This window comes from Ambystoma mexicanum, chromosome 11 (assembly GCF_040938575.1).
Source record: "Ambystoma mexicanum isolate Mex_15411 chromosome 11, UKY_AmexF1_1, whole genome shotgun sequence".
NCBI classification, from domain to species: Eukaryota; Metazoa; Chordata; class Amphibia; order Caudata; family Ambystomatidae; genus Ambystoma; species Ambystoma mexicanum.
This window is the reverse complement of record NC_090934.1, coordinates 1,459,175,259-1,459,198,299: the sequence shown is the minus strand read 5'-3', so window position 1 is coordinate 1,459,198,299 and position 23,041 is coordinate 1,459,175,259. Positions and strand designations below refer to the sequence as shown.

At 48.7% G+C, this 23,041-nt stretch overlaps 1 protein-coding gene across 6 annotated transcripts in view; it reads left to right on the top strand.

Annotated features, from left to right (window-relative positions):
* MAP2K5 (mitogen-activated protein kinase kinase 5) overlaps positions 1–23,041 on the top strand; it is a 1,998,137-nt gene that overhangs the window by 735,235 nt on the left and 1,239,861 nt on the right. For all 6 annotated transcript variants that reach the window (XM_069625127.1, XM_069625125.1, XM_069625124.1 and 3 more), the window contains exon 13: positions 19,603–19,651. In XM_069625127.1, the coding sequence (XP_069481228.1) occupies positions 19,603–19,651 (49 nt within the window). The remainder of the gene's footprint in view (positions 1–19,602; positions 19,652–23,041) is intronic.

Genomic DNA, 23,041 nt, shown 5'->3' with positions numbered 1-23,041 from the left:
TCTGAGTCTGGAGCGGCAACGCACCCATTTCTCAGCGCTCTCGGGCCCGCTCCGTCCTCCCCGGGCCCTCCCTGCAGACCTGAGGTGTCGGAGCCGTGCCCCTCAAGCAACCTTGCGGCTTGCGAAACAGATACGGGCGGCTATGAAGGACTCCCGCCACAATGAACGGGACCTTCGGGCTGGTAAGTGGGGCACCAGCGTCCTCTTGGTTGTTGCGGGTTGTTTGTTATCCTTCCAAAATCGTGGGTGGCTTTACTGGACATGTTGAGGGGGGCGAGGGTTTCCAGCGGGGTTGCGTCCTCAGGAGTTGCAAGTGCTTCAGCTGGCCCAGCCGCGGGGTCTCTCTCCGCCGTCGCCCCTCCGATCCAGCCGGCACTCAGTTTGGTTCCTCTTCTCCCGTGTGTTGCAGCGACTGCAACTGGGTTCTGCCTCTGCCGTTTGAAGCTTCCAAGCCGCCATTGATATGTACCGTAATTAATGATGTTGTATTTGGCTGTGTTGGAAACCGCACTTCACCATTTTGTGAATGGCTTTTTTCACATAGTCTTGGTGGTGCCTATTGAAGTTGGTTTCTGGCCACTTGCTGACCCTGTGAGAGTTTGTTCTTTTCCAGGGGTAACTTGGAGCTTCTGAGGCGGCGTTTGTCGCTCTTCTCCTCAATTTGTAGATGTTCCATGGTTGTGAGGGGGTTGTTTACAGTCGTGGTTGGAGACATGTCAACATGTCGAGCAGTCCTGCCGGCCTGACAAGGACTGCAAAGACTGCTCCAACCTCAGCGACAAGCTCCGCGGCTCCCAGCAGTATTTGTAGGTCCTCCTACAAATGTTCACAGCAGTAGAAAGCAGACTGGAGTGGAGCTGGAAACGCTAGGTGGAGAGCTCACTGCAAAGACTGCTCCAACCTCAGCGACAAGCTCTGCGGCCGCTCTACAGCTCCCAGCAATATTTGTAGGTCCTCCTACAAATGTTCACAGCAGTAGAAAGTAGACTGCAGTGGAGCTGAAAACGCTAGGTGGAGAGCTCACTGCAAAGACTGCTCCAACCTCAGCGACAATTGTTATTTGATGAAAAACATGTGTACTTTTACGGATGGTGTAATTGTGTAGGGCACAGCGACTCCTGTGGCTGAGTCTGTTGTACAAGATTTTAAAAACTGTCCTGAATGTATGTCTGCCATGTCAGGTGTGCAGTTAGGTGCAAACACTGTCAGGAAAGTATCTGCACGATCAGCCAGTGTGATTACCTATCTCTGCAAATCTGTTTTTTTCAGACATGAACTTCCTGAAATCAAATCTTCGATCCCATCTGAAAGCATCTGAGTGTTACTGTTTCAAGCTACACACCAGATTACTGAGCACTGGTGGATAGCATGCAGGGTCAGCCTTCACAATGAACTTCTCCATTGGCTTCCTACATTCTGATATGCTTGACAATTTTTAGGAGACAGCTATTAATTAAAATAATGAAATAAAGATGTTTTGGAAGTTATTAATGGCATGGTAAATGCATATGTTCCTTTTTTTATATAAAGGCAGCCAAAAACTCTTGGTACACATTCTCATACTCATGAACATCACCATCTCAGTAGCTCCCACCTATTGGCCATTACCTACAAGTAGCTCTTGCTTACATAAAGGTTGGAGGCCCCTGCTTTAGTCCATAGCGCAGATATTACTGTGAAATTATTAGCATGACCACTTTAAAAATGTTGCACATATATAATCCTGTCGGAGGACAGAAGCATTTACTATGATTCGCAACATTGCCATTTAAAGGTTCCTCCTTTTGCTTTGGAATCTCCATGTTTCCCCCTCCTACCCACTTGCCAGGCAATACTAATGGCGCAAAGGCTTTTCCATTCATCTGGTCAGATAAAAGGGACTTCACTTCAAGAAATGAGTGCCCTGTTGGCCATCATCAACTTGCTTAGTATCTTGAGAGTCTCGAGGAATTTGGGAAAATCAAATCTACTTTTAGAACCACAAAGGTTCATACGCTTGCGTGACAAGACGCTGCTTCCACAAGCCTCTGTCTACTGATGGACAGGTTGCTATCGTTGGATGAAAACTGCAGCGTCCAAAGAGTTTTCATAATGGTTTCTATAATGTGCCTGATGCCCTTGCCTAAGATGCTGCCTTTAAATTAGATCTTTGCAGGAGTTTTTGCAAATAAAGTGGACACAGGAAACGGCAGATTCAGAAGTGGACAAGACTTGATCATTTGCACTAGCACTTAGCCCCTTAGTAGGAATGGATCAGCGCTTTGAGTTCGTGTACTCACATTAGTTGGGTCACATAGCTGAGCTGAGAGGGGGGTCATTTATGTAAGTTGCTTTCTTTCCACTGTTAATGGCAAGCACCTAATCAATCAGGTGTAATATTCTACAATCATTTCTTAATTACAGAAATAAGTAGCTAACGTGACAGGGGTTTATAGTCTAGTAAAGACAGGAGGCGAGTATTGTGCATTACAATCTTTACTTCTGAACCACAGCAGCAAAGAAAAAACTTTTACAAACAAAAAGGTTTAAATAACAGAACTAAATACAGTTCACAGTCAATGTAAGGGGAGCTCCCCAATCCAACATGGAGGACAGGTCATGCCCTGCAGATGACCAATGAGCAGGGGCCCTCCTCTATAAATGTCCTTGACTCTAATATCACCTCCTCTTTCTGCAGCTGTCTTGCACCAGACGCCCACTGCAACGATCCAACTGCGTAGCGCGGAGAAAAGGATCCAGCGGAACTGGAGGGATCTCAACCTCTCCGCAACCTGAAACTTGACGAAACTCTTCTGGATAGGACCTCTCGCCCGAAAGCTGAAACAATATGAAACAGAACAGGGTGGGTGGTTTTAATAAGAAACAGAAAAAAGGGTGGGTGGGTGGGTGGGATAATACTCCCCTCCTGTCTTTAATAGAATCTAATCCCCCTGTCACGTTGGTGAGGGGGATTAACCATTCTATGGCATGACAGGAGGCTTCATATTATGCAAGTTTAAAGCCCTTCCATCACATTAATCCCCAACATGATCTTGTGATCATTATACACTTGTGATAAAATAAAATGTTTTGAATGATAATTCCCTTGACCAATCAGCTGCTTTGATAATCTTTTCCCCCCAGGCCACCCCCAGGAGAACCTCCTAATGCCCAAGCACCTTAACTGAAAGAACCAAAGGAGGAATTAACTCCTTGTTTCCGCATAACTTACTTCATCTATCTGGCAAAAAGAGGGGGGGGGCGGCAGCGGACCCCGCAAGGAGTTCCCATTGGAATAGCAGCTGAGAGGTATTAGGAGGCGAAGAGCCTCTCTTCTTCAACTCAAAACATTTTAAACGCTAGAAACACATATCTGAAACTCTTATGGATAATCTGGATCGGAAAAGGTGGAAGCCAAACACTTACACCTCCTGAGAACAAAAAAAATAAAAATGTTATTATTCAAATCCAATGCTCTGACCAGAGAACTTCTTAACAGAAACAAAACCCTACATGGATAACTTGGAAAGCAGTTGTAACAAAGATCAACCTTCATTAGAAAGGACCAAAAAACAGACAAATTCTGACGATATAAATATCCCAAAGAAGAAAAAATACCCATCCTAGGTGGGACCCTAATGCAAATTAACTTGAAGGCCCTGCGCACCAAGGAGTGCCCATCTACTGCCTCACCATTAACAGCATGTCCCTCTGCGACAGAGGCAGTTAAAAGCATTCACCGAAATGTAAATGTTGCCCTTTTTAAACAACTCCACCAGAAGTTAACAATCTCTACTGAAAGGGAGAAACAGAACTGGAAATTGAGCCACACACCGACTAACCTAGCGGTTCCAAGCTGAAAAGGCACCTAGACTTGCTGGAGGCTGCCCCAACGTCCTTAACGACAGATAGTCCTTGCGAAAACCCTCCAAAAGTACCAGGAAGAGAAGAAATGTTCTAATTACCAAGAGAGAGGAGTCCCTAAAGGACCAGCTCGTAAGGGAAACCTGTCGGGACAGAGAGGCCATGGGTGAAGAGGAACGAAACGAGAAATATCCACCTCCAATTCCAGAAGGGCTGGGAACCACCCCTGAACCAGGACTCTTGCTACCACAGCAGAGGAGAAACCTACAAAAGAAAAAATGGAACCAACCAATCTTGGAGGAAAGTGTCGGAAGGCAGTGCACTGGTAACCAGACTCTAACTGCAGAGCCTGGAACTTAGCATATAAGTCACGAGGCAAAGAGAAACACTTAATCGGACCCCAAAATACAAGATCTTGGCAAAAAGAGAACCCTGTCTAACATCCAGTTGCTCCTGTCCTGGAGAAATCTGGGGGAAAAACCCGGACCATAACCGAGTTGCTGACTCCTGGAAAATACTCTGCCTTCAACACAATGTCCCAAACCAGACAGAAACCCAATTTACCTTATTAGATCTGCTAGGCCCTTGGACCTGGCCCCCCCAGATGATTGATGTATCGCACAGCCGGACTATTGCCCATCCGGAAAAAGACACAAATTGTCTTGATCCTAGAGAAAAAGTCTTGACTGCAAGAGAGCTCGCTAACACATCCAGACAGCTGACATGCAGTTGCTTCACTAAAGTGGACCACTTTGCTTGTGGAAAACCTTTCATATCTTGGCACCCCTAGCCCAGATTGCTGGCATCCGAAACCGGATGAACATCCGGAGCGGGAATTGAAAAAAGTGCCCTGCCATTCCAAGCATCCATGAGCCTGAGCCACTAAAGGAACTCCAGCCTGATGGGAACATAACCGTAACTGTGAGGAAGACCGATTCTTGCGAAGATGTTTGGTTTGGAGGTGTTATAGCGCCCTGTAACACAGAGGGAAAAGACAACTCGGATGGAACTGACTACATCCCCACAACCCAGGCTAGCTGTTTGAGGGGAACCCTCCCTTTCGAGGGGAGAAGATGGGTTACTGCCTTACCTAGGAGAACTTGCCGTCTGGAAGGTTAAAGACATGGAGCTCAAACCCATTGTATGTATAACAAAAAGCCAAACCCATAACTGTAGAAGGGCCACCGCTAACTGTTGTCAAGGAAATATTATCCAAAACCCCTTGGAACTGAGGTGAGTTATCACCAGCTTCATTAACTTGGTGAAGCACCAGGGGGCTGATGGGAAAGGCCAAACCGAAAGGGAGGGACATTTTTAAGTGCAAGCCCATCAGTGGAACTGAAGAAGAAACTCCTGATGAGGATGAACAACAGGAACCACCTGGCACTCATCCTTGAGGTCTAACTTGATGATACAATCCGCCGGGGGATGGGAGCCAATAAGTAGAATAAACCCTTCCATTTTGAAGTTGTTACAAATAGAAGTTAGAACTTGCAAGTTAATTATTGGGCGATTTCCCCGTGCCCCCATGTAGCGGGAGCAGAGCTGTCTCGTTCACAATTGAGAAACCGAGAGGTACCGCCGTCCCTTCAAAAATGAGGTCACTGACCGGCGCACTATCAAATTCTGCTTTCCTTACTGAACACTGGGGGAGGAGGCAAGGGAAAACAGACAAAGAGAGGAAATACTCAAAATAAACCCTCTTTAACTGACTGCAACCCCCGGGGATTTGAGGTGAACGCCCCCCCAAGAAAAACCTGGCCAGCACATTGGCCATTACAGGAGGTACCCTAGGTCTAGCAGGACACCTGCCTGCACAACCCCTCCAATGGCACCAAAGAATTGTGTTCAAGCCCCTTGAGCAGAGGAGTAATTGTGCACACCTCTTGATGCGCCTTTTCGGGGATGGGTAGAGCACTGGGAAAAGACAGCCAAAGGAGCAGGCTCTATTCCCCTGAGAGACAAAGATCTTAATAAAACAACCTTGTCTAATGACAAATTGGGATGAAGTCACATGGGAAAGGGCTTATGCCATTCTGTAGAAATGAAGGCGTTAGAGATGCCGAGCAGGCAAACCGTTCCTAGAGTCCAGCCCCCGCAGGACTCGCACATTAACAGGCAAAGCCAGTACCAAAGTCTGGGTGACCTTACCAAACACATTCGATAACGTGCCTTGACAACTCCTGAAGGCCTTATCTACCCCCTTTTTTGGGGCCTGTCCCCTTTGTTTGGGACCAAAAGGATACCATGAAGTGGTTGATTCCTGGGAAGAGGACCACCTTAATAAAGAAAAAATGAACAATGATGCCCCCCTGGCAACAGAACTGCCCCTTTTTTGTGGAGGAAAAATGGGAGATCTGAGTTTATCTTGCCCCGTTCCGGAGGCAAATCCCAGACTGGGCTATCAATAGAAGAAACGGGGACTGCGGGAAGCAGCTATGAGATCCATGAAGGAACAGACGGGGACTGTCAGTATTACTCCGACTTGCTTCTCTGACCCTTTACCATGGGAGCAGGTTGGCGGAGGGGGGGGGGGTGAATGGGGAGGGACGGACTGAGTTGTCCTGTAACATGATTGGATATACTAATGCACCTAGAGGGAGCTTGATCTGGAAAGAAGAAAAAATTTTTGGTCTCTTTCATAGGCCCACTAAGGCTGAGCCTAGTGAGGAAAATAAGGTTTGACCAAGCAGTGTCCAATGAGGACTGACTGCGGTACCAATGGCTGGATCCTAATGAAATGAAATTCTATTATTTGCACTTAATATAACTGCAAACCCAGCAGGTAAGGGTTAATGCTCCTTAAACACGGCTCATATTCTCGCCGTAACAGTGGAAACCTAGGAAAAACATACTGTGCAAGTGCACATCCCAGCTGCTCACCCTGGCAGGGTGTGGCACTCAGCAGCACACGAGGGGTAACCTCGCATTATAATTCAGGCAAACCCTAAAGCCGAGCAGGCCGTGGTATGCCTATAGCAAGGCGACCAGCTGTGCCAATATTTTCCAGAAAAATGCCATGATGTTATAAATACATTTATTATCTTTTTATAGCGCGCTTAATACCCATACGATTTGGGTTTCTAAGCACGGGTACCGTATTCAAACCCCTGTTCTATGTGGTCTTGGTCCAAGACTGAACGCTGCCCTTAGAATGTCCCCTCCTCCTCCATTTTCAACACCTGAAGCAAAAGCTTCTGAAAGACTTGCACGTGGGGCAGGGGTGGGCGGTACACCTGAATCATAAAACATGAATAAATTAAATTAAAATATATATATTTCTGAGGCTTGTGGAATCTGCTTAGATCACATGCTGTGCATAGGCCGACATCTAGTGGAAGCTGCGGAGTATTCGTTTGTTTTTTTCGAAACTCGAAAATGGGCGTCGACACAGGGCATGCAGTAATACTATCCCTAGTGTGACGTCCACTGTACCCATGATCCCTCACGCGTCTAGGACCCTCAGATTGTTTTTTTCCGCCATACTGGTCGGAAGCATTTCGCAGAGTTCCCTGGCCTTAGCCATACTTTTGCTAAATATTGTTATATTTACCCATTTCTCCACTCCAACGTCCAGTCACCGAACTTCCACACTCGACGCCAACCCGGAGAAGAATTCGACCGTCGACAGCTGCATGACGGATTTGAGCCTCGGAAGGCCTCTGGCCTCGGCCCGGGCCTCGGAAGGCCTCTGGCCTCGGCCCGGGCCTTGGAAGGCCTCTGGCCTCGGCCCTACAAGTAGGGAGAGTGGGGGGTGGACATACTCTACACTCTTTTGGTATATAGGTACATTCTTATATATTCCTACACTTACCAGCCCGCTGCCACAAGGTGCGTATGGAGGGTACCCCTTTCGAATTCTGCCCCAAGTGCAACCGCAAGTACCCTTGGGTCGACAGGCTCGCCACGTTCAGGCTCTGCTTGCCAAGGGACCACCCCGAGGCGAACTGCAGAGTGTGTAGTAGGTTTAAACCAAAAACACTTAAGGACCGTTCGATCAAGCGTTGGGCCCACCACGCCAGGTGTCAGGAGGCCATGGCAGCGGAGGGCGCCTTCAGCAATGGCACCGACACCGTGCTTTCGGACGGCGAGGGCAATATGGCGTCGAAAGACAGCCGAGCGCAAGTCCCCCATCTCGGAAGGTCGTCCGGCAGGGCGGCTATGGGGAAGACCCCCGGCGACACAAGCGCTTCCCACAGCACTTCCACAAAACACATAAAGTCCAACTGAGACTCGATGCACATGTCGAGTTCTCGGAAAGAGGCACATAGAGAACGGTCCGAATCGGCGTCCTCTGGGCGTTCTCGATCTAGATCGCCGCATGACTCCAGGCAATCATCCACTGTTGCCAAGAGTGCCTCGCTCCCCAAGGTAACGGAAGTTTGATCGTCGGAGGACGAAGCCGACTTCCATCCCCAGACCGCACTCCAGAAGTCGGCGCCCGCAGACCGCGTTATGGCGGCTCCCGGGCCCCTACCTCCAGGTTCGAAGGATAGGGACACTACCCCCGAACCTCGACACCAGGCGTCGAAAGGATCCGAAGGGGCGAAAAAGCAGGGAAAACACTCTTCCACTCACGGGGAGGGGGAAAAACAACAAAGGAAGCAGCCTCAGCCTCCTTCCACTCCTCAGAAACAGACAGACAGGTCCAAGTCTTCTGCTATCACAAAGACCCCTGCTCAGACCAGCAAGTCTAGTCAGGATAAGTCAGAGAAACCTCCAGAAAGAGTCATTCCCAGTTCTAGAGAATGGTCTAGTGATGACATAGACAGAGTAATGTCAAGGATGTCATCATTGGCAGATTTTTATGCAAAAAACCCTGAACACTTTCTCTCTTATACTCCCGACGGGTCAGCACCCTCAGGCTCTAAGGATCCAATACCTCCAAGTAAAAAGTCCCGGTTTGAAACACCAACACGGTCTTCGGACCCCTTCTATGTACAGCCCTACTCTCAGTATCAAGGAGACATCTTTTTTGAGAATCCAGATTTGGGCATGTTGGAAGAGCAAACTGGTACGGGCTACTACGGGGATGATGAGGACCAAGAAGAGGAAGACCCTGAAACCTACAGAGTAGATTCCCCGGTAGAGAAGGAACCCCCAGTTACCGACTCCCCTGTCGACAACCAACCTCTCCTGAATGAAGTTCTGTCTCGAGCAGCAGAACATTTCTACATTGACACCCAGGGTGCTCAAGAGGAGAGGGACTTCGCCGAGCAGTTAGTGGGAGAAAGGAGGCTTGTTGCTCAGTATATATGCCCCCCACCCCCAATGCGCGTTGGGCCTAGAGCAAAGCTTCTGACAGGCCTGTGCGCGTTGGGCATGGACCGGGCTGGCCCGCCAGCGCCGGTAATGTCGCATTTAAAATATCAAAAGCCCCACACGCGTCGGGCCAGAAGCCAAAGGCTTCTGACAGGCCAGCGCGCATAGGACATGGAGCGGGCGGGCCTGCCGGCGCTGGTGCCTGTCACGTTGAAGGCGCATTCAATATAACAAAAGACCCACATGCGTCGGGTCTGAAGCGAAAGCTTAGGACAGACCCGCGCGTGTTGGGCATGGAGTGGGCGGGCTGCCCAGTGCGACCACACAACTCATCCGGCGCTGGTAAGCTCACAAAAACCCCACGCACGTCGGGCCTGAAGCCAAAAAGCTTCCACCAGGCCCGCGGGCGTTAGACAAATAGAACAGAGGAAACAACTCCATCAGAAATGGAGCTGTTCAATAAAGGAAAACAAAACTTCTCACAATGAAGCGGCGGTCGCACGAGACCTCATTAAGACTCAATAATAATAATAATAATAATAAGAAAAATGTTTAAAAGTAAAAGCAGTGAAAGTGTTACTACCAAGTAAAACACTACTCTACACAATATAATATAATGTAATGTACAATATAATATACAAAGTAGTATGCCAACAATTGACTAGCATGCAAGGCACAACTAGGAGTGACTTAGCTGTGGTGTCAGCAGCAAAGAAAGAGGAGTTGAGATTAGAGTAAAGGACATTTATAGAGGAGGGTCCCTGCTCATTGGTCATCTGCAGGGCATGACCTGTCCTCCATGTTGGATTGGGGAGCTCCCCTTACATTGACTGTGAACTGTTTTTAGTTCTGTTATTTAAACATTTTTGTTTGTAAAAGTTTTTCTTTGCTGCTGTTGTCCAGAAGTAAACATTGTAATGCATAATATGAAGCCTGCCTCCTATCATGCCGTAGAATTAAATCCTTGACCAGCTCGAGGACATTAAATTTCCTTTACTTCACACAATCACCATGGTTCATCTTTCGGGAGAACTGAACCTGATGGCAGCTTCGCAAGCAGCCCCCTCTAAGAAGAGCACGAGTTGGCGCTTTAATCAAAGTAGTAGATTTTGATGTGGGCAACTCTTCAACTCAGTGCGTTTCCATTCTAGAAAAAAATGAAATGCCCACTATGTACCGGGTACTCCAGCTTCAATTTATTTTATTTTTATTTTATTTGGTATTTTATTGGGCATTTATTAGGCACCTTATACAATAGAATTGTTTCAAAGCGCCACAAGGCTAAATGGGAAGGGAACATAGAAAATAACTATAGCAAAACAGTCAAATACAGCCATGGTTCCACTAGGCCTCGTGGCCTTTTGACGTGCAGGAGATGGGGAGGGGGAGCAGAGTAGTAGACAAGTGTCTGTGGAGGACCCAGGGTGGGAAGTGCTAAGGGGAGCCAGATAGGAGAACCTCAGGTTAAATGTAAGTGCAGGCGACTCCAAAGGGTGTGATGCAGAGCTGCCAAGCAGGGGCCAGCAAGGGCAGTGCAATTGGGGGGGGGGGGTGGCGGGCATTATCGACCGGGAAGAAGGTCCTGGGTTCCTGTGGGGTTCATCAGGATTAGGCCACCGGTCACAGCGCAGTGGGATGATTATCATGGAAGGGAAAGAGGGACAGAGGTACAGAACAGAGTGAGTTTTGAGCAGTTTCTGGAACTTGAGGTATGGCTGAAGTCTGAGAGGGCCAGGGAGGCTGTTCCAGAGGGCGGCACCAGCCGGTGAGAGAGACCTGCCCCCACTGTCTGTTTGGAGAAGCGTTTGACAATCAGAAAGAGTTAGAGGAGCGGAGGGTTCTAGCAGGGAAGTATTTGGGAAGAGAAAGTTGGATATAGCGTGGTCCCAGGCCCCAGAAGGCCTTGGGATGATGCAGAGGGTCTTGAATTTGATCCTTGCAGCCACCATGAGCCAGTGGAGAGATTTTACGGCTGGAGAGATCAGGTCCCTGGGCTTGGGGTCAAGGATAAATCTTACAGCCCTATTATAGATTAGCTGGAGGGGGGGACTCTGGAGGAAAGAGGGTGATTGAGAAAGAGACTGTTGTAGTAGTCCAGCCTGGTGAGGACCAGATCTCTGGAAGCATTGAGCTCCTGGGGAAAGGTGAGGAAAGGAAGAATACACCTCCGAGGAGGTGGAGCTGGGAGTGGGACTTCTTAGTAAGATCCATGATGTGTGGAAGGAGACCTGCAAATGGCGTTTTCGTATATATTTCCACTAATGAGTACATCTAGGTCCACGTTCAAGAGGAGCCCAGCCACCATGATTCCTGTGGCACTGGCATAGGTCATGCTAATGACCTCTGGCTATTCCCCAGCAGGTCTGGCTCCATCTCAGACTAGACCTCCTGGGGCCGAAGGTAGAGGATGCATGACCACAGCTCTGATACGGAGGACCTGCTCTATGGGGACGTACATCTGTCGGTAGATGGTGCTTATAGGTTAATATTGTCCAGAAAGCCATCCATCAAAACTTGATATGCCTTGAAGTGGAAGTGTTTTGCCGATGGTATTTATTGCAGCCACAATCCATCTTCAGGTCAGCAGCGGCCATTGGATTATATTATTTCTGGCCCGGGCTGTTTTGTAATGCCCTACCTTGGGGGCTAATTTGTCTGTCATCGCAATTTATTGGAAAACCTCACTTTAGGCATTGTCTGAAAAGTGCATGTTACTCGTGATTTTTGTGATGGCCTTAAGAGGTGGTTCTCTCCTTTTAGGAAACCATTAATCCTCTTAAAACCCCAAAATTGTACTTTCATAGCTGAAAGGATTACGTTTTGCGTGAATACACAAGATTGATGGATATTAACGTGGCTTTTCATTTAGCCCTCACTTCTCATAGGAAGGTGAGCAAAATGTAAGAATGTTCATCTGATGAGCTGTTCATATTATTTCAGTCAAACAAGGTGATGCGGAGAACTCATCCTTCCTTTCTACCGAATATATTGAGCTCAACTTCAATTGAAACATTAGCTTACAAACGTGTGTTTACCCAAATCCCTTGCATAAGCTTGATCACAAAAGAACTTTGAAATACTATGTGCACGGACACAAGATTTTAGGCAATCGAGCAACATTTTTGTATTGTGACATTCACATTCTGGACTAAGCAACCAAACATCTGAAGGCTGATCATATCTAGCCCACTGGTCTGATGAGATGGGGTCAAGGAGTGCAGCAAGGGCGCATCCAGCATGGGCCCAGCCCCTTTATGCCAGTTTGTTAGAGGGGTGGATTGCCTGGCCATTTGGCCCAATACCAATGATGCCTCTTGACACCCCTCCCTACATCATAGTGCTACAAGACAGTGAACGTATGTGTTGACCTACCTTGCTTTGTTTTCATAACTTCCGACAGTTCCGTTCTAGTCTCTAGTCTTAGATTAATCTCCTGGTTATGTGCTCAAGTGAGATTGTGTCGCGCAAGAGGCGGGGCGCCAGCTTCCCATTCATTGCTTCTAGACGCTGGAACTCACTGCCTCATTCCATCAGAAGCGAACCCTCTCACCTCGCCTCCGCAAGGCCATCCAAACCAGACTGTGTCTCTAAACTGCGCGGACTCCCTTGCCTAGCCACCTAATGAAGGGCGATTGCAACATGGGACTCCCTTGCCTAGCCACCTAATGAAGGACGACTGCAACGAGCCACTCCAAACCAGACTGTGTCTCTGAACTGCGCACACAACGGATGGGACTCCCTTGCCTAGCCACCTGATGAAGGGCGATTGCAACGAGCCACTCCAAACCAGACTGTGTCTCTGAACTGCGCACACAACGGATGGGACTCCCTTGCCTAGCCACCTAATGAAGGGCGATTGCAACGAGCCACTCCAAACCAGACTGTGTCTCTAAACTGCGCACACAACGGATGGGACTCCCTTGCCTAGCCACCTAATGAAGGGCGATTGCAACGAGCCACTCCAAACCAGACTGTGTCTCTGAACTGCGCACACAACGGATGGGACTCCCTTGCCTAGCCACCTAATGAAGGGCGATTGCAACGAGCCACTCCAAACCAGACTGTGTCTCTGAACTGCGCACACCACGGATGGGACTCCCTTGCCTAGCCACCTAATGAAGGGCGATTGCAACGAGCCACTCCAAACCAGACTGTGTCTCTAAACTGCGCACACCACGGATGGGACTCCCTTGCCTAGCCACCTAATGAAGGGCGATTGCAACGAGCCACTCCAAACCAGACTGTGTCTCTGAACTGCGCACACAACGGATGGGACTCCCTTGCCTAGCCACCTAATGAAGGGCGACTGCAACGAGCCACTCCAAACCAGACTGTGTCTCTAAACTGCGCACACAACGGATGGGACTCCCTTGCCTAGCCACCTAATGAAGGGCGATTGCAACGAGCCACTCCAAACCAGACTGTGTCTCTAAACTGCGCACACAACGGATGGGACTCCCTTGCCTAGCCACCTAATGAAGGGCGATTGCAACGAGCCACTCCAAACCAGACTGTGTCTCTAAACTGCGCACACAACGGATGGGACTCCCTTGCCTAGCCACCTAATGAAGGGCGATTGCAACGAGCCACTCCAAACCAGACTGTGTCTCTAAACTGCGCACACCACGGATGGGACTCCCTTGCCTAGCCACCTAATGAAGGGCGATTGCAACGAGCCACTCCAAACCAGACTGTGTCTCTGAACTGCGCACACAACGGATGGGACTCCCTTGCCTAGCCACCTAATGAAGGGCGACTGCAACGAGCCACTCCAAACCAGACTGTGTCTCTAAACTGCGCACACAACGGATGGGACTCCCTTGCCTAGCCACCTAATGAAGGGCGATTGCAACGAGCCACTCCAAACCAGACTGTGTCTCTAAACTGCGCACACAACGGATGGGACTCCCTTGCCTAGCCACCTAATGAAGGGCGATTGCAACGAGCCACTCCAAACCAGACTGTGTCTCTAAACTGCGCACACAACGGATGGGACTCCCTTGCCTAGCCACCTAATGAAGGGCGACTGCAACGAGCCACTCCAAACCAGACTGTGTCTCTAAACTGCGCACACAACGGATGGGACTCCCTTGCCTAGCCACCTAATGAAGGGCGATTGCAACGAGCCACTCCAAACCAGACTGTGTCTCTAAACTGCGCACACAACGGATGGGACTCCCTTGCCTAGCCACCTAATGAAGGGCGATTGCAACGAGCCACTCCAAACCAGACTGTGTCTCTAAACTGCGCACACCACGGATGGGACTCCCTTGCCTAGCCACCTAATGAAGGGCGATTGCAACGAGCCACTCCAAACCAGACTGTGTCTCTAAACTGCGCACACCACGGATGGGACTCCCTTGCCTAGCCACCTAATGAAGGGCGATTGCAACGAGCCACTCCAAACCAGACTGTGTCTCTGAACTGCGCACACAACGGATGGGACTCCCTTGCCTAGCCACCTAATGAAGGGCGACTGCAACGAGCCACTCCAAACCAGACTGTGTCTCTAAACTGCGCACACAACGGATGGGACTCCCTTGCCTAGCCACCTAATGAAGGGCGATTGCAACGAGCCACTCCAAACCAGACTGTGTCTCTAAACTGCGCACACAACGGATGGGACTCCCTTGCCTAGCCACCTAATGAAGGGCGATTGCAACGAGCCACTCCAAACCAGACTGTGTCTCTAAACTGCGCACACAACGGATGGGACTCCCTTGCCTAGCCACCTAATGAAGGGCGACTGCAACGAGCCACTCCAAACCAGACTGTGTCTCTAAACTGCGCACACAACGGATGGGACTCCCTTGCCTAGCCACCTAATGAAGGGCGATTGCAACGAGCCACTCCAAACCAGACTGTGTCTCTAAACTGCGCACACAACGGATGGGACTCCCTTGCCTAGCCACCTAATGAAGGGCGATTGCAACGAGCCACTCCAAACCAGACTGTGTCTCTAAACTGCGCACACAACGGATGGGACTCCCTTGCCTAGCCACCTAATGAAGGGCGACTGCAACGAGCCACTCCAAACCAGACTGTGTCTCTAAACTGCGCACACAACGGATGGGACTCCCTTGCCTAGCCACCTAATGAAGGGCGATTGCAACGAGCCACTCCAAACCAGACTGTGTCTCTAAACTGCGCACACAACGGATGGGACTCCCTTGCCTAGCCACCTAATGAAGGGCGATTGCAACGAGCCACTCCAAACCAGACTGTGTCTCTAAACTGCGCACACCACGGATGGGACTCCCTTGCCTAGCCACCTAATGAAGGGCGATTGCAACGAGCCACTCCAAACCAGACTGTGTCTCTAAACTGCGCACACCACGGATGGGACTCCCTTGCCTAGCCACCTAATGAAGGGCGATTGCAACGAGCCACTCCAAACCAGACTGTGTCTCTAAACTGCGCACACCACGGATGGGACTCCCTTGCCTAGCCACCTAATGAAGGGCGATTGCAACGAGCCACTCCAAACCAGACTGTGTCTCTGAACTGCGCACACCACGGATGGGACTCCCTTGCCTAGCCACCTAATGAAGGGCGATTGCAACGAGCCACTCGCCCGAGAAACAGAAACAAGACTTGCTGATGCGGGCCAATGTAACCTAACCGCCCACTTATGTGATGTAACTAAGACCTGTTCCTGTAACAGCGCCTCGATGCTCCTGGGCTGTGTGAGCACTGTATAAATGCAAATAAATAAAATAAAGTCCTTCGAGGCAGGCGCTGTACAAGGCCACGCGTTCAGTACATGCTGTAAATATCACCAGAAAATCCAAACTTCATTTTGGTTTCTGATAAAATGAGTGCTTTCTTATTGTGTAAAAAAAAAAAAAAATCCGGCTAGCGTTTTCTCTAAAATATCTGGCAAGCAGCATGCATACCTGCCTGTCAAGTGGCTGCATGCCATTTGTAACATATTGAGAAGTATCGCCCCATTACTGCACAGACAATCCCTGCGAATGCATGTTTTACAACGTAATTGTGAGCATATATAGATGGAGGCCGGGTTAAGGTATTCAATTAAGTGGTGAGATGTAGGGACTGCTGGGGGAGCAGGGTTATTTTTGCATAATTTAGTTTTTAAAAAATGCGATGGTTTTTTAGTCTTTAGTCTTTTCAGTCTGCAGCATTTTGCATGCTGGTAAAGCTACAGTCCTAGAGAAAGAGCTTGCACTGGTCATGGCCTGCAGAAAAAGCATGCACTGGCCATGGCCTGCAGAAAGAGCTTGCACCGGTCATGGCCTGCAGAAAGAGCTTGCACTTGTCATGGCCTGCAGAAAGACCTTGCACTTGTCACGGCCTGCAGAAACAGCTCGCCCTGGTCACGGCCTACAGAAACAGCTTGCACTGGTCATGGCCTGCAGAAAGAGCTTGCACTGGCCATGGCCTGCAGAAAGAGCTTGCACCGTTCATGGCCTGCAGAAAGAGCTTGCACTTGTCACGGCCTGCAGAAACAGCTCGCCCTGGTCACGGCCAACAGAAACAGCTCTCACTGGTCATGGCCTACAGAAAGAGCTTGCACTGGTCATGGCCTACAGAAGGAGCTTTGCACTGGTCATGGCCTGCAGAAAGAGCTTGCACTGGCCATGGCCTACAGAAAGCTTGCACTGGTCATGGCATACAGAAAGAGCTCATAATGGTCATGGCCTACAAAAAGAGCTTGCACTGGTGACAGCCTGCAGAAAGAGCATGCACTGGCCATGGCCTGCAGAAAGAGCTTGCACCAGTCATGGCCTGCAGAAAGACCTTGCACTTGTCACGGCCTGCAGAAACAGCTCGATCTGGTCACGGCCTACAGAAACAGCTCGATCTGGTCATGGCCTACAGAAAGAGCTTGCACTGGTCATGGCCTACAGAAAGCGCTTGCACTGGCCATGGCCTACGGAAGGTGCTTTGCACTGGTCATGGCCTGCAGAAAGAGCTTGCACTGGCCATGGCCTACAGAAAGCTTGCACTGGTCATGGCATACAGAAAGAGCTCATAATGGTCATGGCCTACAAAAAGAGCTTGCACTGGTCAATGCCTACATAAAGCTCTCAAACTGGTCACGGCCTACCGAAAGAGCTTGCACTGGTGATAGCCTACAGAAAGCTTGCACTGGTCATGGCCTGCAGAAAGAGCTTGCACTGGTCATGGCCTGCAGAAAGCGCTTGTACTGGTCATGGCCTGCAGAAAGAGCTTGCAATGGTCATGGCCTGCAGAAAGAGCTTGCACTGGTCATGGCCTGCAGAAAGAGCTTACACTGGTCATAGCCTGCAGAAAGAGCTTGCACTGGTCATGGCATGGGAAATAATGACCAGGTGAATCGACTATTCAGTACCAAACGGTACAGCAAAGGCACCAGCGCTGTTACGCCGGGTTGATTAATAACCCTCACAAAGAAACACTGACAAGCATTTAGCAGAAAATTGAAGACAAAGGTAGGAAGATGGAGCAAGAAGGGTAAAGTCGGCCTGGGGCACGAGAAACAAGTTTACAAAAAGGAGGGGAGCAATTAATCAGAAATGGGCACCTTCAAGGGCCAGTTCATCAGAATGTTTTGTTGAACATTAGCACTTTGAACTGGGACAATGGAAGAGGCCAGAGAATGTTGTAAACTGTGTAAATGCCTTCCATCACAAGCTCTTCGTTCCTCTAACTCCCTAAGGCTTAGTCGTTTTTCTAAGAAACAAGCTGTGGGTAGATCTGTCTTCAGCTGGGGCCTCCCTCTGGAAAAGCCTCCCTTCCACTCAAACTTTAGGAGAACCATCTCCGGTTCCAGAAGCACCTCAAGACCTTCCTCTTTGCTTTTGCATTAGCCTCTCCTCTCCCCTGCTGATCAGGTCTCTCTCGGCACCATGCACCTGGCCTACCCTCTGACTTCCGGGCCCAGGTATCTGCTCACCCTGCCACCCACCCACCCACCCGCACTGCCTGGCAATCCCTTGCACTGTGTTCGGTATCTTTAACCATACAACCCCCTTTTTTCCTGCACTAACCAGACGCACCCTGTCTGTTGCCTTAAACCCAGCACTTGCCACTTGTTGGCTGCACTACCACTGTTTGTTGCTTTTTATTAATATTTATTATTTATCTGTTTTTCCTTTGCACAGCACTTTCCACTTCTCTCCTTTCCCTCTCCCGTGCACTTGCGCGTTCTCAATGTCACTGGGCCTAGTAAGATTGTTGTTTTTGTTCTCCCTTTCTCCCCTCCCTTGTCGCGCTCTGAAACACTTGTGTACCAGCGCGATACAAATAAAATATCAATATCAGTTATACTCGCTCCAGGTGTTCAGAGGTTGTTCTTTCCTTGGGAGAAGGTCACAGGGACGCTGGTTGCTGCATTTCCCAAGCATTCTACATCTTCTGCATTTCTTCCCACCCAAAATGCAACCTTCAGCTTTTTTTCTGGGGTCATGCCTTTAAGAGAGTGTTGCAAGTCTTGAATGAATGGCGCACATATACGGTTACATTCGTTCTGTGCTCAGCCAATCCCATCACCTTTCGCAACATTTTTTTTACTAAAGAATGCAAAGCCCAGTGGAATCGGTTGAGATTCTAGGACAGATCCGAGTACTCTGGTCTTATTTATAGCCTATATTTAGGAATTGAGCTACACACCAATCTAGAACCGATAGCCTGTAGTGTAAAGTATAGTTAAATTAAGTCCAAGGACAAGCAAAGAAGGACTTTGAGCTTATGTTCGATGTTGCTTAACGTAAGCAAAATGCGAACTAGCCCAGCGAAAAGGTTTAAGCCTTTTGCTTACGTTGCACATTTTCATTCATTTGTATGGCGGAGAGGAGCGTTCATTTCCACTGCCTCCCTCTGTGCCATACACATGTCCCAGCATTGACGCTGGCATGCATTTTCATACCTGCGCAAATGCTGGGGATCCCTATGGAGCCCGTCAGTTTAATGCGGCAGCATCAAGCCAGCGGACCCAATAAGGATCCATTGTAAACGCTGCCTTTCATGCTGGCATGGTAAGAAGCGTTTGCAATGAAACGTTTCCTACCTTGCTTGCATGGCAGGCAGCGTTTACAATTGCATTTATACGCTGCCTACCATATGCACATGGTAGGCAGCGTGTACTCATTTGCACGGTGGTGTCCAAATAGTACTCATTTGCATGGTGGACTCCAAATGTGCAGGGCAAAGTGTGCATTACACATATGTACCCCACCTTTTGCCAGGCAACTGAAAAGCATGTGGCGGCTAGAAGCCGCATACATGTATGTCTGCACGTATTGGCTCCCTGCCGTCAAATTACAAACTCCAAGAAAGTAAACTCCTTTGTGTTTTGGGATCGCCATGTTTGAAGGGTATTGGCATTATACATCACCTTTGTAGTCGAGTACAGCGATGACTGAACTGTTGTTTAGTTCCTGTGACACGTGGTGCATTTTGCAGTACCCAGAAAGCTGTGCAGATGTTGGAATATGGTGGCTCTGCTGCTGGTTGTACTATTATTCACTGAAATATTCCTTTTCTCCCCTTCAGGTTGTCAAAGGCCTCACCTACCTGTGGAGTTTAAAGATCTTGCACAGAGGTGAGTCCCTCTGCCTCAGGGGCTACACAATAGAGGGGAGTGTGTGTTTGGAAATATCCCACGCCCGCTATGAGTTGAAGATACAGTTGTGTTTTCTGTTTCTTTAGAACATTGTAGTTTTCCTTTTTGTATTAGGAATCTATGACCACGTGTGCCAGAATACAAAGGAGGAGTGTTCTATTCACCACTAGTTTAACATGTTTGTAGACTCTTGAATGTGTGGGGTAGGTGCGTGTAGTCTTTCTCGTTGTTCTTTGCAGAATGAGGCCAGCTGGGAAATTCATGCTTCTTACTTCATTTAAATGGACTCATCTGTATATTGACCAGGGGCTTATCCCAATGGGCACAAGTCCATTACTGTGCTACTGTTAAAAGATGCCAGCCCAAATGCTAGCTATCAAAACCTTGTACAGCGCTTCGCTGCTCTCAAGCTAGGTCTGCACATTAAACAATAAAATGCATGTAAAAGTTTGCATTTTCTGTACAGGTAGGCCATGATAGTCCTGAAGGTTAACTGTTTCTCTCAAACAATGAAAATGCTGGAGTGGACTTTCATTCAAAAGAAACTCTGTTGGTGTGCCCATCGTAGAGCTCCGCAAGCAACTTGATGGTCACACATTTGAATAATTCTCCTTAGCTGGCAGTCTTTTTTTAGCCTATGAGCAAACAAGGGGCGTGGGCCTCACTTTTGCAAGAATGGCATCTGTTATTCACAACGCTACAAGACGTACCTAACAATCAAGAAAAGGTTGCGATAGTCTACACTGCAATCACTTGTAAAGACATAGAAAGGAAGACTGGGTGGAAATACAGCAAAAGCTTTTCTTTGAGGCACCTTATTAACTGGAAATCTCCATTCATTGGCCCCTGCATATTGGCGGGAATAGTAATATTTCTGCCTCTATTACAGAGGTGGTAGATGAGCCTTTCAAAGTCTGCCTGTCGGGGAGCCAAGATTGTGGTCAGGGTGCCAGCAGAGGAGCCAATCCACAAAGACAAGAAGAAGCAGCAGCAGTACTGGAAGAGGCCACACTCTGTGACTTTTCTAGGAATCATAATTGCTCCCAAATAGATGTGTGAAGGATGGAAGATGTATAACTAGTGTTAACCACTGTCAGTGCTCTGGGCATCCTTTCACACCACTGTTTTGAGGAAGGGTTTCAACGGCCTCATGAGTGATGGGAAGGATATTGCCAACCAGATATTGCAATGTGGCCTTAACATGGCAGATTGTGTGGCATGTGCCATGGGTACCGGATCAGTCCTGACGAGACAGAGCTGCATGAGGACCTCTGGATTTGCCCCCAATGTCCACTGAAAACATCTAGGTAGGCCCTTTGATGGTGATTATTATTTTGAGCAATGGTTGACGAGTCCTTGTAGAGGTTTCAGAGATCCAAGGCCATGGCTTAGTGCTTCAGTCTAGCGTTCCAGCAGCCGTCTGCGTCTGTTCCTAGATGTAAGCCTTGCGCAACTACCACTCCTTTGCCCACTTTTAGAGGTCTGGTGCCTTCTGGCAGGCAAACGCAGTGTCATTATACCTGCAGGTAAAGAGGCAGTGGAACAGCTGTTCCCACTGATGAACCTGGCGCAAAGCTGCTGTGAAATGGACTTTGACCATCTGATGCTCGTGGGTCATCGGTCGGCTGTGTCCGTTTGTTTGGAGTAGCATCTCGCTACCATGGACACTTGGGCCTTGCAAATTGTAACTCACGGTTACACACCCCTCTTCTTCTTTTTTTTAATTTTTTAATTTTTTTAACGTTCAACCTTCCTCCTCATTTCCCGACCCTCCCCTGCTGAAGGAGGTCCATCCGCTTCAAAGAAAAGGCACCATTGAGCTGGTTTCTTATTCCGAATAAAAGTAGTATTATTATTATTATTATTAAACATTTTTCTTATAGTCCAAACCTAGTCAAGGAGTAATGGTGCGCTGTACATGCCATAGAGCAAGAAATTATAGCAGGAATTTAACAAGTCATTAAATAATCATTAATCATTATTGCCGCACAATATATGGATTGGGGTGTGCACAAGGTAGCCGAAATCTAGTTAACACCATGTCCAAGTTGGAAGAGCCAGGCCTTCAGTTCATTCCTAATCTTAAAGAAGACTTGGATCAGTCCAGATTGCAACCAACATGGAGTACCAGAGGACCCGAACATAGCATAAGGGCTACTGTCTCCTAGTTTTCTCCTTGCTGGTCCGTCTAGTTTGCAGTCTGTTGATGATCTTACTGTGAGATGACAGTCTGCTGCCGGATGCTTTTAGGTTGACCGCCAGGTAAGCCAGTGTACTGGCAGTGGTTGCCTTGTAGGGGAAACGCACCGTTTTGAACATGATTCTAGCCATGATGTAACTCCATTGTAATTAGTCCAAGGTGGGGACGATGTGGTTAACGTTTCTAGAGCTGCTGATGAGGCAAGCTTTAATATAATGGGCCATTTTGAGAGAGGCCAAGTGAGCAATCGGGAGCCCTGCGAGGAGGGGAAATACAGGGGTCAATTTGCAAGATCACTAGGCCCTGCATCACTGTTTGTAGGTCCTGGGACAGGAGGATGGTCTTGATCTTGCGGAGTAACGAAAACTAATACCAAGCGTTTTGAGCTTTTTTCAGAATGTTTTTCGGAAGGGTAGGTTGCTATTCACAATGAAGCTTAGGACTTTGCTGAGTGAGGGTTAAACCTGTCCAAGTGCATTTTGTCCAGCCACCATTGAGTGGGTGCCTGCTTGGATTGGTGGGCCCGGAGTACACATTGTGTTGGTGGGGTTGAGCTTTAAGTAGGGATGGTGCATGAGGGAAGGTGAGCAATATCTGTTGTGCCCTCATCTTTAGGTATACTGTGGATCATCTACATACTAGTCTATCACGATGCTGGGCTCATCTAGGAGTGAGCAGTTAAAGATGACCGGGGAGAGAATAGAACCCTAAGGGTTCTGCACAAGTGACATGTTGACATTCAGACCTGAGGGAGAACCACCTGGACAGCCTGCTGTCTGCCCCATAGGTTGGATGTGAACCATTTCAGGATGGTGCCAAAGAAGCCCGTCCTGTGTGCAAAAAGGGCAAGTATTGTGTGATGGTCGACCGTGTCAAACGCAGCTGAGAGGGCTAGCAGGCGCAAGTCCTCTTGTGCCAATCTGAAGGGTGTCGTCAACCACCTGAATAGTGGCTGTTTCAGTGCTTCATTTGAGGCAGAATGCGGATTGGTACTCCTGAAGCAGACCAAGATGCTTGATGTACGTAGTTGGTTAGCAACTGCCTTTTTTCATCAGGTCCAGAATGCAAAGCAGCCCTCTGGCATGACATGGGCGCAAAGGGCATCCATGAACCTGGTGTTTGCCAAGGTTCACGGGGGCCGGTTTCCACAGTGGACCACATTTCCCACC